General features: G+C 55.0%; 1 protein-coding gene across 4 annotated transcripts in view; it reads right to left on the minus strand.

The window, feature by feature from the left end:
- OTOF (otoferlin) overlaps positions 1-12,378 on the minus strand; it is an 81,016-nt gene that overhangs the window by 54,507 nt on the left and 14,131 nt on the right. For 3 of the 4 annotated variants that reach the window (XM_032104166.1, XM_032104163.1, XM_032104162.1), the window contains exons 4-5: positions 9,875-9,974; positions 4,880-5,091 (exon numbers count right to left, since the gene is read on the minus strand). In XM_032104166.1, the coding sequence (XP_031960057.1) occupies positions 4,880-5,091; positions 9,875-9,974 (312 nt within the window). Of the gene's footprint in view, positions 1-2,031; positions 2,119-4,879; positions 5,092-9,874; positions 9,975-12,378 lie in introns of all 4 variants that reach the window. The other variant, XM_032104164.1, reaches the window with a different exon arrangement.

Here is a 12,378-nt window from a genome sequence, read left to right on the forward strand (position 1 = left end):
GGGGCTGCCCCTGGATCCCTGGAAGTGTCCCAGGCCAGGCTGGATGGGGCTTGGAGCACCCTGGGATAGTGGAAGGTGTCGGGATTGGAACAGGATGGGATTTAAGGTCCCTTCCCACCCAGAATATTCCATAGGTTCGCAATTCCCTGTCTCCAGGGCTGTGGATTGGCCTGGCCCACGATCCCTGAGGCTGCTCCTGTGACATTCAAGGGACAGGGAGTTCCCTGCCTTCTTTATCCCACTTTTCCTTGCGTATCCCACTCCCCTTTTCCTTCCCATCCCTGCCCCTCTGCCCATTCCTGACGCCTCCCGCAAATCTTCCATCCAGGTGGAGAACAGGGAATCCAGAGGGATCCCTGGGCTGGAGGAAGGACATCCTGGGGCATGGGATGGGGAATGGGATTGGGAATGAGGATGAGGAAGGCCAGGACAGGGTCCAACAGGAGCCCTCCGCATCCCGCCAAATTCCCTGTTGGAATCACAGCTCTGGAAACACCAAAATTCCTATTTTTATTCTTCCAATCCAAATTTTTCCCAGGTCTGGGATCTGTAAGTGATGGAGCAGGAAGGGCCTTCCAAAGGAGCTGGGACATTTTTGCTCCCAAAGGAATTTTAACGAAAGCCTTTCCCTTTGATTCCAAAGGATGGTTCACGTCCAAGTGCCCTGGGATCCTTCCCAAAAGCTGGAATGTGGAACCTCTTTCCTTTCTTCTCTTTTTTTTTCCAGCCTTTTTTTGATTCCTGGTAAACCCCAGCATGGAGTTGCTACAACCTGAGCCATGAATTTCCCGGAGGAAAATCCTCTAGGGAATCTCAGTGAAAACAGGGATAAAACCCCATTAACATCCCAGAGGTGCCGAGATCTAGGAATTGTTTGGGATGGGGGATAAACCTTTCCTATCCCAGGGAATTTCCTGTATTTCCAGTATTCCCTGCATCATCCCCTTCCTGCTGCTTTTATGGATGCCTCTATTCCCGTTATCCCTAAAAGCCCCATTTAAACGGCTTTGCCGCGGGAATCTCCCTCTTCCAACTTTTATCTCCACATCCTCCCTCATCCCTGACTTCCAGAAGAAAGGGCTGGGAGAATTCCTGCCCCTCCCAGCCAGGATTGATCCAGTCTGACCAGGAATCCTGGGATGGATAATCCTGGTCCAGGCCTGGTTTTCTGCCCCGATAATCCAAAGGAATGCATGGCGCAGCCAGGGAAAAGGCGGGATGGGATGGGATGGGATGGGATGGGATGGGATCAATGGGATGGGTTGGGATGGGATGGAATCAGTGGGATGGGATGGGATCGATGGGACAGGATGGGATGGGATGGGATGGGATCAGTGGGATGGGATCAGTGGGATCAGTGGGATGGGATGGGATGGGATGGGATGGGACAGGATGGGATAGGATGGGATGGGATGGGATGGGATGGGATGGGACAGGATGGGATGGAATCAGTGGGATGGGATCAGTGGGATCAGTGGGATGGGATGGGATATTTTCCAATGGAAGGGACCTACAGGGATCACCTGATCCAACTCTGCCCTACCCCAGGCTGATCCAGCATTAAATCCATGAGCCCCTCCATGTCCTTCCTGCCATCCTTTATCCCACAGCAATTCAGGAACCTCTCCCAAAATTCTCCTTCCTGTGAGCTGAGCTCTTCTTGGGATGATCCCTGTGTTTTCCCTGAATTCCCTTTTCTTTTGGCTCCTTCCCAAACTCTTTTTGGCACTCCAAGAAACACCACAGCAAACAAACCTTCATGCACACACAGGGAACTGCTTCCCATGGGAACGGCTGATCCCGGGATCTGGGGACAGCACATGGAGACGGAAGAGCACATCAAAGGCAAGGCAGTGTCCCAGCCAGGACCCCCATCTCCATCCGGGACCCCATTCCAAGGCTGCTTTTCTGGCTGTTCTATCACTTCTCCTCCCCACCGGCAGCCCAGGAATGGGAATCCAGGGACAATTCCTGTGGGGGATCCATCGGGAAAAGGCAGGAGCAGCACAGCACTGCAGAGCCTCTCCCTACCTCGTGTCCAGGGATCCCCGGCTCAGGGAATCCCCCTCTCCCAGGAGCTCGTCCTCGCTGTGGAAATAGAGCTCTTCCTCTTCCATCCTGGTGGGAATACCGCCAGCATCAGCTCTGTCCTTCCTGGGATTCAGGATTCCAAAATCATGGAATCACTGAGTCCTTTGGGTTGGAAAAGCCCTCGAAGCCCATGGAGTCCAACCATTCCCAGCACTGCCAAGGCCACCCCTGATCCATGGCCCCAGGTGCCACATCCACAGGGATTTCAGTCCCTCCGGGGATGGGGGCTCCAGCCCTGCCCTGGGCAGCTGTGCCAGGGCTGGAAAACCCTTTCCAGGCAGGAATTGTTCCCAAAATCCAACCTGGATCCGCCACCCAGGACGCGGCTCTGCACATCCCATGCTCGGCAAATCCCACAACTCCTCCTAAAATGGAGCAGCCACAGCTTCTCTGGGAATTCCGGTCCAGCCCCTCCCCACCCTCCCAGCCGGGAATTCCTTCCCAAGATCCCACCCCAAGCTCCCCTTTCCCACTGGGAAGCCATTCCCTGCCTCCTGCCCCTCCAGCCCTTTTCCCAAATCCCAGCTCTCCTGGAGCCCCTTTAGGCTCAGGAAAGGACTCCAAGCTCCCCCTGGATCCTTATTTTTTTCCTTTAATCCCATGGAGCTGCATCCCACAGGATTCATCTGATGAGAAACTGGGAAACCCATCCCAGAGCCATCCCAGCAGCATCCTCCAATTCCCTGGAATCCACGAATCCCAGTTTTGGTGGGAAGAGACCTCAAATCCCACCCAGTGCCACCCCTGCCATGGGCAGGGACACCTCCCACTGTCCCAGGCTGCTCCAACCTGGCCTTGGACACTCCCATGAGGGACGGAGCATCCATCGTGCTCCCTGCATCCCCAAATTCCAGTGGCGCAGGAAGGATCGGATTTCCCATCCCAGACAGCCTGACCCCCACTCTGAGCCACGCCATTCCTGGCTCCCCACCCGGCATCCGCCTCTTTAATCCATCGGCACATTCCCGCTCAGCCTCGTCCCGGTTCGCTGGGCTGGGAAATAAAGCTGCACTTCCAATTTGTTTGAAAATTCCCTGGATTCAGCCCAGTTCCCACAGTTAACGAACTGCCTTGGAGGGACGCGAGCAATTAAGAGGGATATTCCCTCTGTCTCCATCCATAGGGAAAAAGCCGTTTTCCCCCTTTTTTTGGCCACAATGAAGTGCTAATCCCGGATGGAATGTGATCCAAAACGGGATAACCCTGAGGGGGAGAAATGGAATGGAAAAAGCAGCTGATTCCAAGGGCTGTGTTTGGATTCACAGCTCCGGGCTGGGCTCCCCATGTGGATTTAGGGATTTGGCTGTGCTGGGGGAGTGTTCGGACTCAGTGCACTCGGCGGGATTTTCCAGCTGGAATGGTTCTGATATTCCATGATTCCATGATTTGGGAGTACAAGGATCGTCCTCCTTTATCTATCACCGTGGAAGTGGTTGGTCCGTGAGGAGCAGACAGGGAATGTGGTGATCCTGAGGGAGCCGTGGGTGACACCAGGACCCAGCTCTGCCCTCACCGTCCCCCTCTCCCACTTCCAGAGTCTCCCCTCCACCTCCATCTCATTCCTTAAGAATTCCAGCAACTTCAGGGCTTTGACGTGTCCCCCCTCTTCCAACTGTTCCCTTTTCCAATGGATTCAAGAGCTCCCAGAGTGGAGACCCACAGACAAAGCCACCCCAGAGAACACAACTCCAAAGACTGCGGAAAGCTGCCTGAAAATCCATCTTGGCATTCCATGAATGCCCTTGTGGCTGCATATCCTGGAATTACAGAATCCCACAAGTTGGAAAATCCCTCCCGGATCATTGAGTCCAAGCTGTGCCTGATCCCCCCCTTATCCCCAGCCCAGAGCACTGAGTGCCACTTCCAGGAATTCCTTGGACACCTCCAGGGATGGGGACTCCACCACCATCCAAAGATGGAGCCCTGAGTGTCCATAGGCTCCTGGAAAACTGGTCCCAGCTCGCCCTTTATCCCAGTGGAGTCACCTGCAGCATTCCCAGTCACTGGGCTGGGATTGCAGCTGGTTCCAGCAGCTTTGTGCCAGGGAATGTTGGGATTCAGTCCCTGGGATTGTTCTCATCCAGGGGCAAATCCCCTGAGCTCACAAAGACACCACTACTGATCCTTAAATGGATGGAAAACTGGAACAACATCCCTTGGAAGAGCTGGAGGTGTTCCCACCAGCCACCACAGGATTCCTCAGGAATTCCCAGCAGGAATCGCCTGGTGTGGGATTTCACTTATCCTGGGGAGGGACTGACATCCCAGCGACTGCCCTGGGACCTCAATCCTGGGAGCAACATGCACTCCATGGACACCTGAGATCCCACATGGACTTAATCCCACCAGTGAGGTCCAACCAGGAGCCAGACCCTCCATCCCTCGGGATCTGGGGAGCCTGACCCTCCATCCCTCGGGATCTGGGGAGCCAGATCCTCCATCCCTCGGGATCTGGGGAGCCTGACCCTCCATCCCTCGGGATCTGGGGAGCCAGACCCTCCATCCCTCGGGATCTGGGGAGCCTGACCCTCCATCCCTCGGGATCTGCATGGAATGACAATTTCTCTCCCTGTGGTCCAGTCTTAGAAGTCTCAGCTCCAGCTGTGGAGCACCAGGAGCTGCCGGTGGCCTCCTGGATCCCACCCTCACCTGGAGCTGTTCCAATGGATCTTCCAACGGCAGGAGATGCCCCCTGGAGCAGCACTGGGATGCTGCTGCCCTTTCCCGACAATCCAAGCTGTTCCAATTCCCCCACAATCCCACATCCAAGCACTCTGCATCCCGTTACCTCCTGAAGCTCCTCTCCATGGATTGCTGGTTGGATTTCCCAGGAGAGACGTCGGAGCCGTGCCGGTGGCCGGACAGGAGGCTGTCGGTCTCCAAGGAATACCTTCCATCCCCCTCCGAGTGCACGCTGGGCGTCTCCAGGAATTCCTTGTCATTCCAGGTGCCCACCGTCCCATCCAGAGCCTGGTACCGGATCTCTATGGAGATGCTGGTCTGCAACACAGAGAGACACAATCAGCGCCCATGGAATATCCTGGGAAATCCAAAAAGCGGGAAGAGCATCAGCTGTTGGATGTTTCAGCCTTGCGGATCCCAAAGTTTCTCTGTTCCTGGATACTTGGACAGCAGTTTTTGAGGGATCTGACCATGGTCCTGATTCACCGGGAATTCCCGGTGCATCCCGGACCAGCTGCAGCAGAGCCAGGAGACAGGAAAAGTCCGGAAGGGCCGCAAACCCTTGGAGCGGCTGAAGGCACTGGGAGCAGATGGAGCCGGGTCCTGGTGGGGCTTTGTTCCCTGCTCCACCATTTTGTTGGAAATTTTACCCTGGGATGCTGCTAATCCCTGGATTTGTGGTGCTTTACTCCGGCCTGGTCCCATCTCCAGGCAGGGCAGGGTTTTTTTAGGAATGGGCATCCCTGAGGAATCTTGGGTCAGCCCTGGTTTGGATCTCCCAGCCTGGCCATGACCAGTCCTGGTGGGGCCCGGGGACAGGAAGGGGCCTGGCACTGGCTCTGTCCAAGCTTCATCCCAAGCTTTTTATGGATCATGGAATCCTGGAACGGTTTGGGTGGGAAGGGACCTTAAATCCCATCCCGGTCCAACCCTGACTCCTCCAGCCTTTCCTGGGACACTCCCAGGGATCCAGGGGCAGCCACAGCTTCTCTGGGAATTCCAGCCCAGCCGGGAATTCCTTCCCAAGATCCCAGCCCAGGCTCCCCTTTCCCACTGGGAAGCCATTCCCTGCCTCCTGCCCCTCCAGCCTTTATCCCAAATCCCAGCTCTCCTGGAGCCCCTTTAGGCTCGGGGAGGGGCTCTGAGGCCTCTGGCTCTAAGCCCAGCCTGGAGCCACTCCAGCCATCAGCGTCCTACAATTCCATGGAATCACAGCATCCCAGGATGGTTTGGCTGGGAAGGAACCTTAAGGATCATCCCATTCCAACCCCGACCCCTTCCCCTGTCCCAGGGTGCTCCAGCCTGGCCTTGGACACTCCCAGGGATCCAGGGGCAGCCACAGCTTCTCTGGGAATTCCAGCCCAGCCCCTCCCCCCCCTCCCAGCCGGGAATTCCTTCCCAAGATCCCAGCTCCAATCTCTAATCTAAACCTCCTTGGATGAACCAACTCCGAGCAAGTTCCTCTCCCTTTTCCATGTGGCCGTTCCCAACTTACTCCAGGTTGCAGCAAATTCAGGTTTGGAGCTTTCAAGCTTTTTTCTACCTAAATTCTTCCCTTTTTCTCCCTAAAATCTTTCCCTGGATTCGAAATGGAATCAAATCCATCAGAGTTCATCCCGCTGCCTTTGCTCTGGTGGCCAAAATCCTTCTAAAAGCTCCGATTTGAACGAAGCAAATCGGGGGGGAACAAAGCCAGGGAAAAAATCCCTCTCCTAAGAAATGTCTCTTTTGAAAAGCCAACAGCCGCTGCCGAGATCAAAGTACAAGGGAAAAGCACTTTTCCACCTCCACTCCGCTTCCATGGAGAAATTATCTGTTCTTTTGGATTCAAAACCAATGGATTTGAGATAAAAACACCGGGGGGGGGGGGAAAGAAAGACAAAAATGGAGAAATTTCTGACAGAAATCCTCCTTTTTCCATGTTTATGTGTAAGAGGAGGTGCTCCCCATCCCCCCTCCCTCGCTCCAAACAAGGGGATGCTGGAAGGCTGGAAAATCCAAGATTTGGGAAGATAACAACAGTTCCATGGGGATCCTGTGCATTCCGCACGTGACAGCCGAAGGGTGACTCAATCCCAGCTGGGAACGGAGCTCTGGGGGAAGGTTTTGATTGATTTGTCTTCCTTTTTTGGCCAAAATCCAAATTTGAGTCACTCATACCCAATTTTCCCCCCTGTGACCCCCCGAAGCTGTTTGAGAACGTCAAAAAAAAAAAAAACCAAAACAAAAAAAACCAGGAATTGAGGAGCAAAACCAAGGATCAACGTTGGAATATTGGGATTTTCATATTTTCAAACCTTTGGGGTTAAAATCTCCTTTCCCAGCTTATTTTGGGAGTTAAAAAATCCTTTTGAGGCAGGAAAAATTAAGGATATAACAAAGTGAAAGATCTGTGGGATGAGTGGGATCATCCCTTGGAAGGGCAATTAGGAGGTGTGGGCTGGAATTAGGAGAAATTCCCACTGGAAACAATGGAATGGGAGAGAAAATGAAGAAGGAGAAAATCCCCTGCTGGGCTGGGGTGGGGGTTGATCTTTTCCTGGGGATTTTAAATTGATTTAAAATTGATTTTAAATTGATTTTAAATTGATCTTAAATTGATTTTTTAAGGATTTTTTTTTCCCCTAGTTCTTGAGAAAAAATTAATTCAGAGCCATCCCAGCTTTTCTGTTATAGGAGACCAGACATGGCCGGAATCTCACTCCTGGCTCTGGCATTCCTGGAGTTTTTAATCTCCTGGCCGAGGCAATAAAGTCAGGAGGGAGGATGGGAGCTGCCAGGGATGGTTCTCAGCCAGGCCGGAGAAAGGAAAACAATTCCAACCTTTCCTTTGGGTTCCATTATGGAAAAAATGAGGCTGTTCCCAGAAACTGCCTTGGGATGGGTGGGAAAGGATTTCAAAGCTCATCCCAATCCAATCCTGACACCTTCCCAATATCCCAGGCTGCTCCAGCCTGGCCTTGGACACTCCCAGGGATCCAGGGATTATCTGGGAATTCCAGCCCAGCCCCTCCCCACCCTCCCAGCCGGGAATTCCTTCCCAACATCCCAGCCCAAGCTCCCCTTTCCCACTGGGAAGCCATTCCCTGCCTCCTGCCCCTCCATCCTTCATCCCAAATCCCAGCTCTCCTGGAGCCCCTTTAGGCTCAGGAAGGGGCTCCAAAGATTCCCTGGATCCTTCCCTTCTCCAGCCGGACATTCCCAGCTCTCCCAGCCCTCGGAGCAGCTCCGCGGCCTCCTCTGGACTCTGACTCTGCTTTCCCACACCCTTGGATCACATGGAAAATCCCTCAGGCACCTCCTCGCCTGGAATCCCATAATTCCCACCCCTCTGGGAAAAGCGGGATGAGACCCTCCCCGCCCCCCGGCCCAGTCCAGGTGTGGCCCCCTCATCCCGAGCCCCCATCCCGAGGAAAAGCTCCCCGCGTGTGGAGCAGCCGCCGCCTCCCTCGCTGCGCTCCCATCTCCCGGGAGCCGTTTCCCATGGAAACGGAGTTTTGGAACTCGCTTGGAAACGCAGCTATTTCTGATCCTGATATCCAACCCCGGGGCTGCCATCAAACATCGGCCTCCCCCTTTTCCCGGGAAGCCTCCGCCTCATCCAGCACCGCGGACAGGGGCAGATGCGCGGAACGCTCGGGATTGGCAGGGAGGAGAGCAGGATTGAATTAAGCGGCTTCTCCTGGGGGGATAGAGGGAATGAAAGCCATAAAAACAAGGAATACGCTCCTGAGGAGGGAGGGAAAATGCAAAGGATGCAGATCGGGGAAGAAGTAATTCCAGCTGCTCTCTTGGGATACCGGGAAGTTGCCTGATTAAAGTCACGCTCCAAAGGAGAAAAATCCCACATTTTTGGGATCCGTCGGTGTCACGGAGAGTAAAATCAGAGAATGGGAGTTAAACGCTCCCAAATTTCTGATGGCAAAATAATGAGGGCTTCGGAATGAAATAACGGGGATGAGGATGGGCCTGGCCAGGGCTTGGGATGGAATCCCGGAATCCCAGACTGGTTTGGGTGGGAGGGCAGCTTAAATCCCATCTCATTCCAACTCTGACACCTTCCACGACCCCAAGCTGCTCCAACCCGGCCTTGGACGTTCCCAGGGATCCAGGGGCAGCCACAGCTGCTCTGGGAATTCCAGCCCAGCCCCTGCCGCCCCCTCCTAGCCAGGAATTCCTTCCCAAGATCCCATCTATCCCTGCCCTCTGGCAGGGGGTGGAACTGGATGAGCTTTAAGGTCCCTTTCAACCCAAACCATTCCAGGATTCCATGCTAAAGGACACTCAGAATCCATTCAGAGGGATTTTTATGGAAGTCGGGGATGGAAAAGGGCGGAAAAGGGAAGGGAGACCCTTCCTGGAGTGCCGGGATTCCAAGTGAACTCCTTTATTCCTTAAATTCCTTCTCAGAGAGGAGCTGGGTGTGAACGGATCCAATGTCAGGCTCTGGAGCCGGGCTGGGAGAGCTGGGAATGTCCAGCTGGAGAAGGAGCCAGGGAAACCTTGGAGCTCCTTCCCAAGCCTAAAGGGGCTCCAGGAGAGCTGGGATTTGGGATAAAGGATGGAGGGGCAGGACACAGGGAATGGCTTCCCAGTGGGAAAGGGGAGCTTGGGGTGGGATCTTGGGAAGGAATTCCCAGCTGGGAGAGTGGGGAGGGGCTGGGCTGGAATTCCCAGAGAAGCTGTGGCAGCCCCTGGATCCCTGGCAGTGTCCCAGGCCAGGCTGGAGCAGCCTGGGATATTGGGAGGTGCTGGGATTGGAATGGGATGGGATTTAAGCTCCCCTCCCACCCAAACCAGTCTGGAATTCAGTGATTCCATCCTGGGCTCTGGTGGTCCCTGTCCATGCTCGGATCAAACCAGATCCATTCCTGCTTTTCCCCATCCCGAACTTCCCACACTTTCCAAATCCAGGCTTCTCTGTGCACCCTCTGGATATCCCCGGCTGCCTCATCCCTTCAGACCAGGAGTAACGGGATCAAGGCAAGGCTGAGGACCCAGGTGGGAACACCAATGCCCCTGTTCCCACAGATTCAGCGGAGACATGGATGCATGGATCCAGGAATGATGGGAATGTTGTCCGTTCCCCCTGGAGACCCACCTGAATGGCGGAATTGTTGTCATCGATGAGCGTGTCCGTCACCTCCAGCTGCCCTTCTGCCACCACCTTCTGCAGGACCATCCGGAACGTCCCGATGAGCCTGAGGAGCAAAGGACAGGAAATCCTGGGAGCTTTCACCCACCAGGATCTGGTTCTCACGGGAAAAGGGCTTTGCTGGCCAAGGCTCTGCTTCCCGTTTTCCTTAGGGAGAGGTGAGGTCCCAGATCAGGGCTCATCCAGGAGATGCTGGAAAACGGAGAAGGTGGGAGAGGAGCCGTTCCAAGGGAATGCTGTTGGGATAAGGAAAGAAGGAAATTTGGGAGCCATCAGTCTTGAATTCCTGGGATGCAGCTGAGAGATCCCAAACCAGCCTTTTCCATCCAGAATGTCCTCAGTGTTTTCCATGCTGGTGACTCAAACAAGGACCAGGGACTGTCCCTCATCCGTCTGCACCGGGACGTGGAACCACGGAATGCTTTGGGTGGGAATGGACCTTGGAGCTCATCACATCCCGCCCGATTCCTTCCACGATCCCAGGTTGCTCCAAGCCCCATCCAATGAGACGAAGGAATTGTTCCCAGTATCCAACCTGAACCTCCCCTGAGGCCATTCCCTCTCCTCCTGTCCCTTGTTCCCTGGGAGCAGATCCCAATCCCATCTGGCTCCTCCCAGGGAACTGTGTCACGGGAAAAGGCCCCCCCGGAGCCTCCTTTGCTCCAGCCTGAGCCCCTTTCCCAGCTCCCTCAGCCGCTCCTGCTGCTCCAGCCCCTTCCCAGCTCCGTTCCCTGCCCTGGACACGCTCCAGCCCCTCCAGGTCCCTGCAGGACTTCCACCTCCATCCCTCATTTTCCACACTCCATGCACGGATCAATCCCAGCAGAGCCCTGTCTCCAAGGTGCCCTGCAGGACACGGAGCAGGGAAAGTTTTCCTTTGTTTACTCCGTAATTCTCAATCCGGAAGGATCAATGCATCCCATGGAAACCTCCTGCTTCTTCTCCAAGGTGGGGAGAAAGCTGCTGGATCCACCTGGATTTCAGGGTTTGGAGAACAACGTTATTCCCTGTTTGCCAGAGCAGCAGCTCTTTGGTTGTGGAAAGTATTCCTTGAGAAAAGGCCGGGGCTTATTCCATGGAATATCCTGAGTTGGAAGGGACCCACGAGGACCATCCAGGCCAATTCCAGCTATTCCTCAGGAGTGGAACTGGCAGGGCTCTGGATTCCTGCAGGTGTCCCTGTTTTTTAACCTGTTTGGAATCCCAAACATTCCCAGATGTGGTGGTGGCTTCCCTGCTCCTCCTGGATCCAGGTGGATCCAGGAACTTTTGGCTCCCAGGTGCTCAATGCCCAGAGAGGCCTGAGGAAGGAACAGGAAATTCCTCCTGGAATGTCCCCCTGCAGAGCTGCTCCAGCTCCGGGATCCAACATTGGGATGTGGAGCTGATGGAGACAGTCCAGAGGAGGCCATGGAGCTGCTCCGAGGGCTGGAGCTGCTCTGGAGCCGGGCTGGGAGAGCTGGGAATGTCCAGCTGGAGAAGGGAAGGATCCAGGGAATCCTTGGAGTCGCTTCCCAAACCTAAACGGGATCCAGGAGAGCTGGGATTTGGGAAAGGGCTGGAGGGGCAGGAGGCAGGGAATGGCTTCCCAGTGGGAAAGGGGAGCTTGGGCTGGGATGTTGGGAAGGAGTTCCCAGCTGGGAGAGTGGGGAGGGGCTGGGCTGGAATTCCCAGAGAAGCTGTGGCTGCCCCTGGATCCCTGGGTTGGATGGGGCTTGGAGCAGCCTGGGATTGTGGGAGGTGTCAGGGTTGGAACTGGATGATCCCAAAGGTCCCTTCCCACCCAAACCATTCCATGAATCCATGACAAAAGCAGGTAACTCAGAGCCATTCCAAGCCCTGCAGCAGAGGGCAGGGAGATTGGGAAGGAATTCCCGGCTGTGAAGGTCGGGAGGTCCTGGCACAGATTCCCAGAGAAGCTCCTCTCCTTCCTCGGATCCTTTCCCAGCCGCTTTCCCCAGCAGGATCTGAGCAAGACGGAATTAAATATTCAGGACTCGTCTGTGCAGCCGTTCAATTCCAAGTGTTCCATAATTCATCAGGGCCCTGCTCCCTCCCTTCCCCGGCACTTCTGCTGATGGAAAAAAGGGACATTTTCTGGGTCATCCGTAATTTTATCAGCCCGGAGCAGCAGCTCTGGTTTCCAACCCCAGCCAGGCCGGTTCCGTACCAGGAGCTCGCTCAAATCCCGGGATCAGGGAGTCTGGGATACTCCAAACCCCAGGACCCACCCAGGCTTTGCCCTCGTGGTGCATCCCAACTTCCAGGGATGCCTCCTGCAATTCCGGGGACGCGGTGGCTGGGGTGATGGTGAATCCCACGAATCTGGTCAGGCTTTGCCAGCACTGAAGTTTTCCAAAGGCAGGAATTCCACCCGTCTGTGCCAAGAGCATTCTCCAGTCCAGGAAATCCCATTTTCCCTCCTCTGCTCCCTCAGCCCTTGGATGCTG

The sequence above is a fragment of the Corvus moneduloides genome, chromosome 3, assembly GCF_009650955.1.
Source record: "Corvus moneduloides isolate bCorMon1 chromosome 3, bCorMon1.pri, whole genome shotgun sequence".
NCBI classification, from domain to species: Eukaryota; Metazoa; Chordata; class Aves; order Passeriformes; family Corvidae; genus Corvus; species Corvus moneduloides.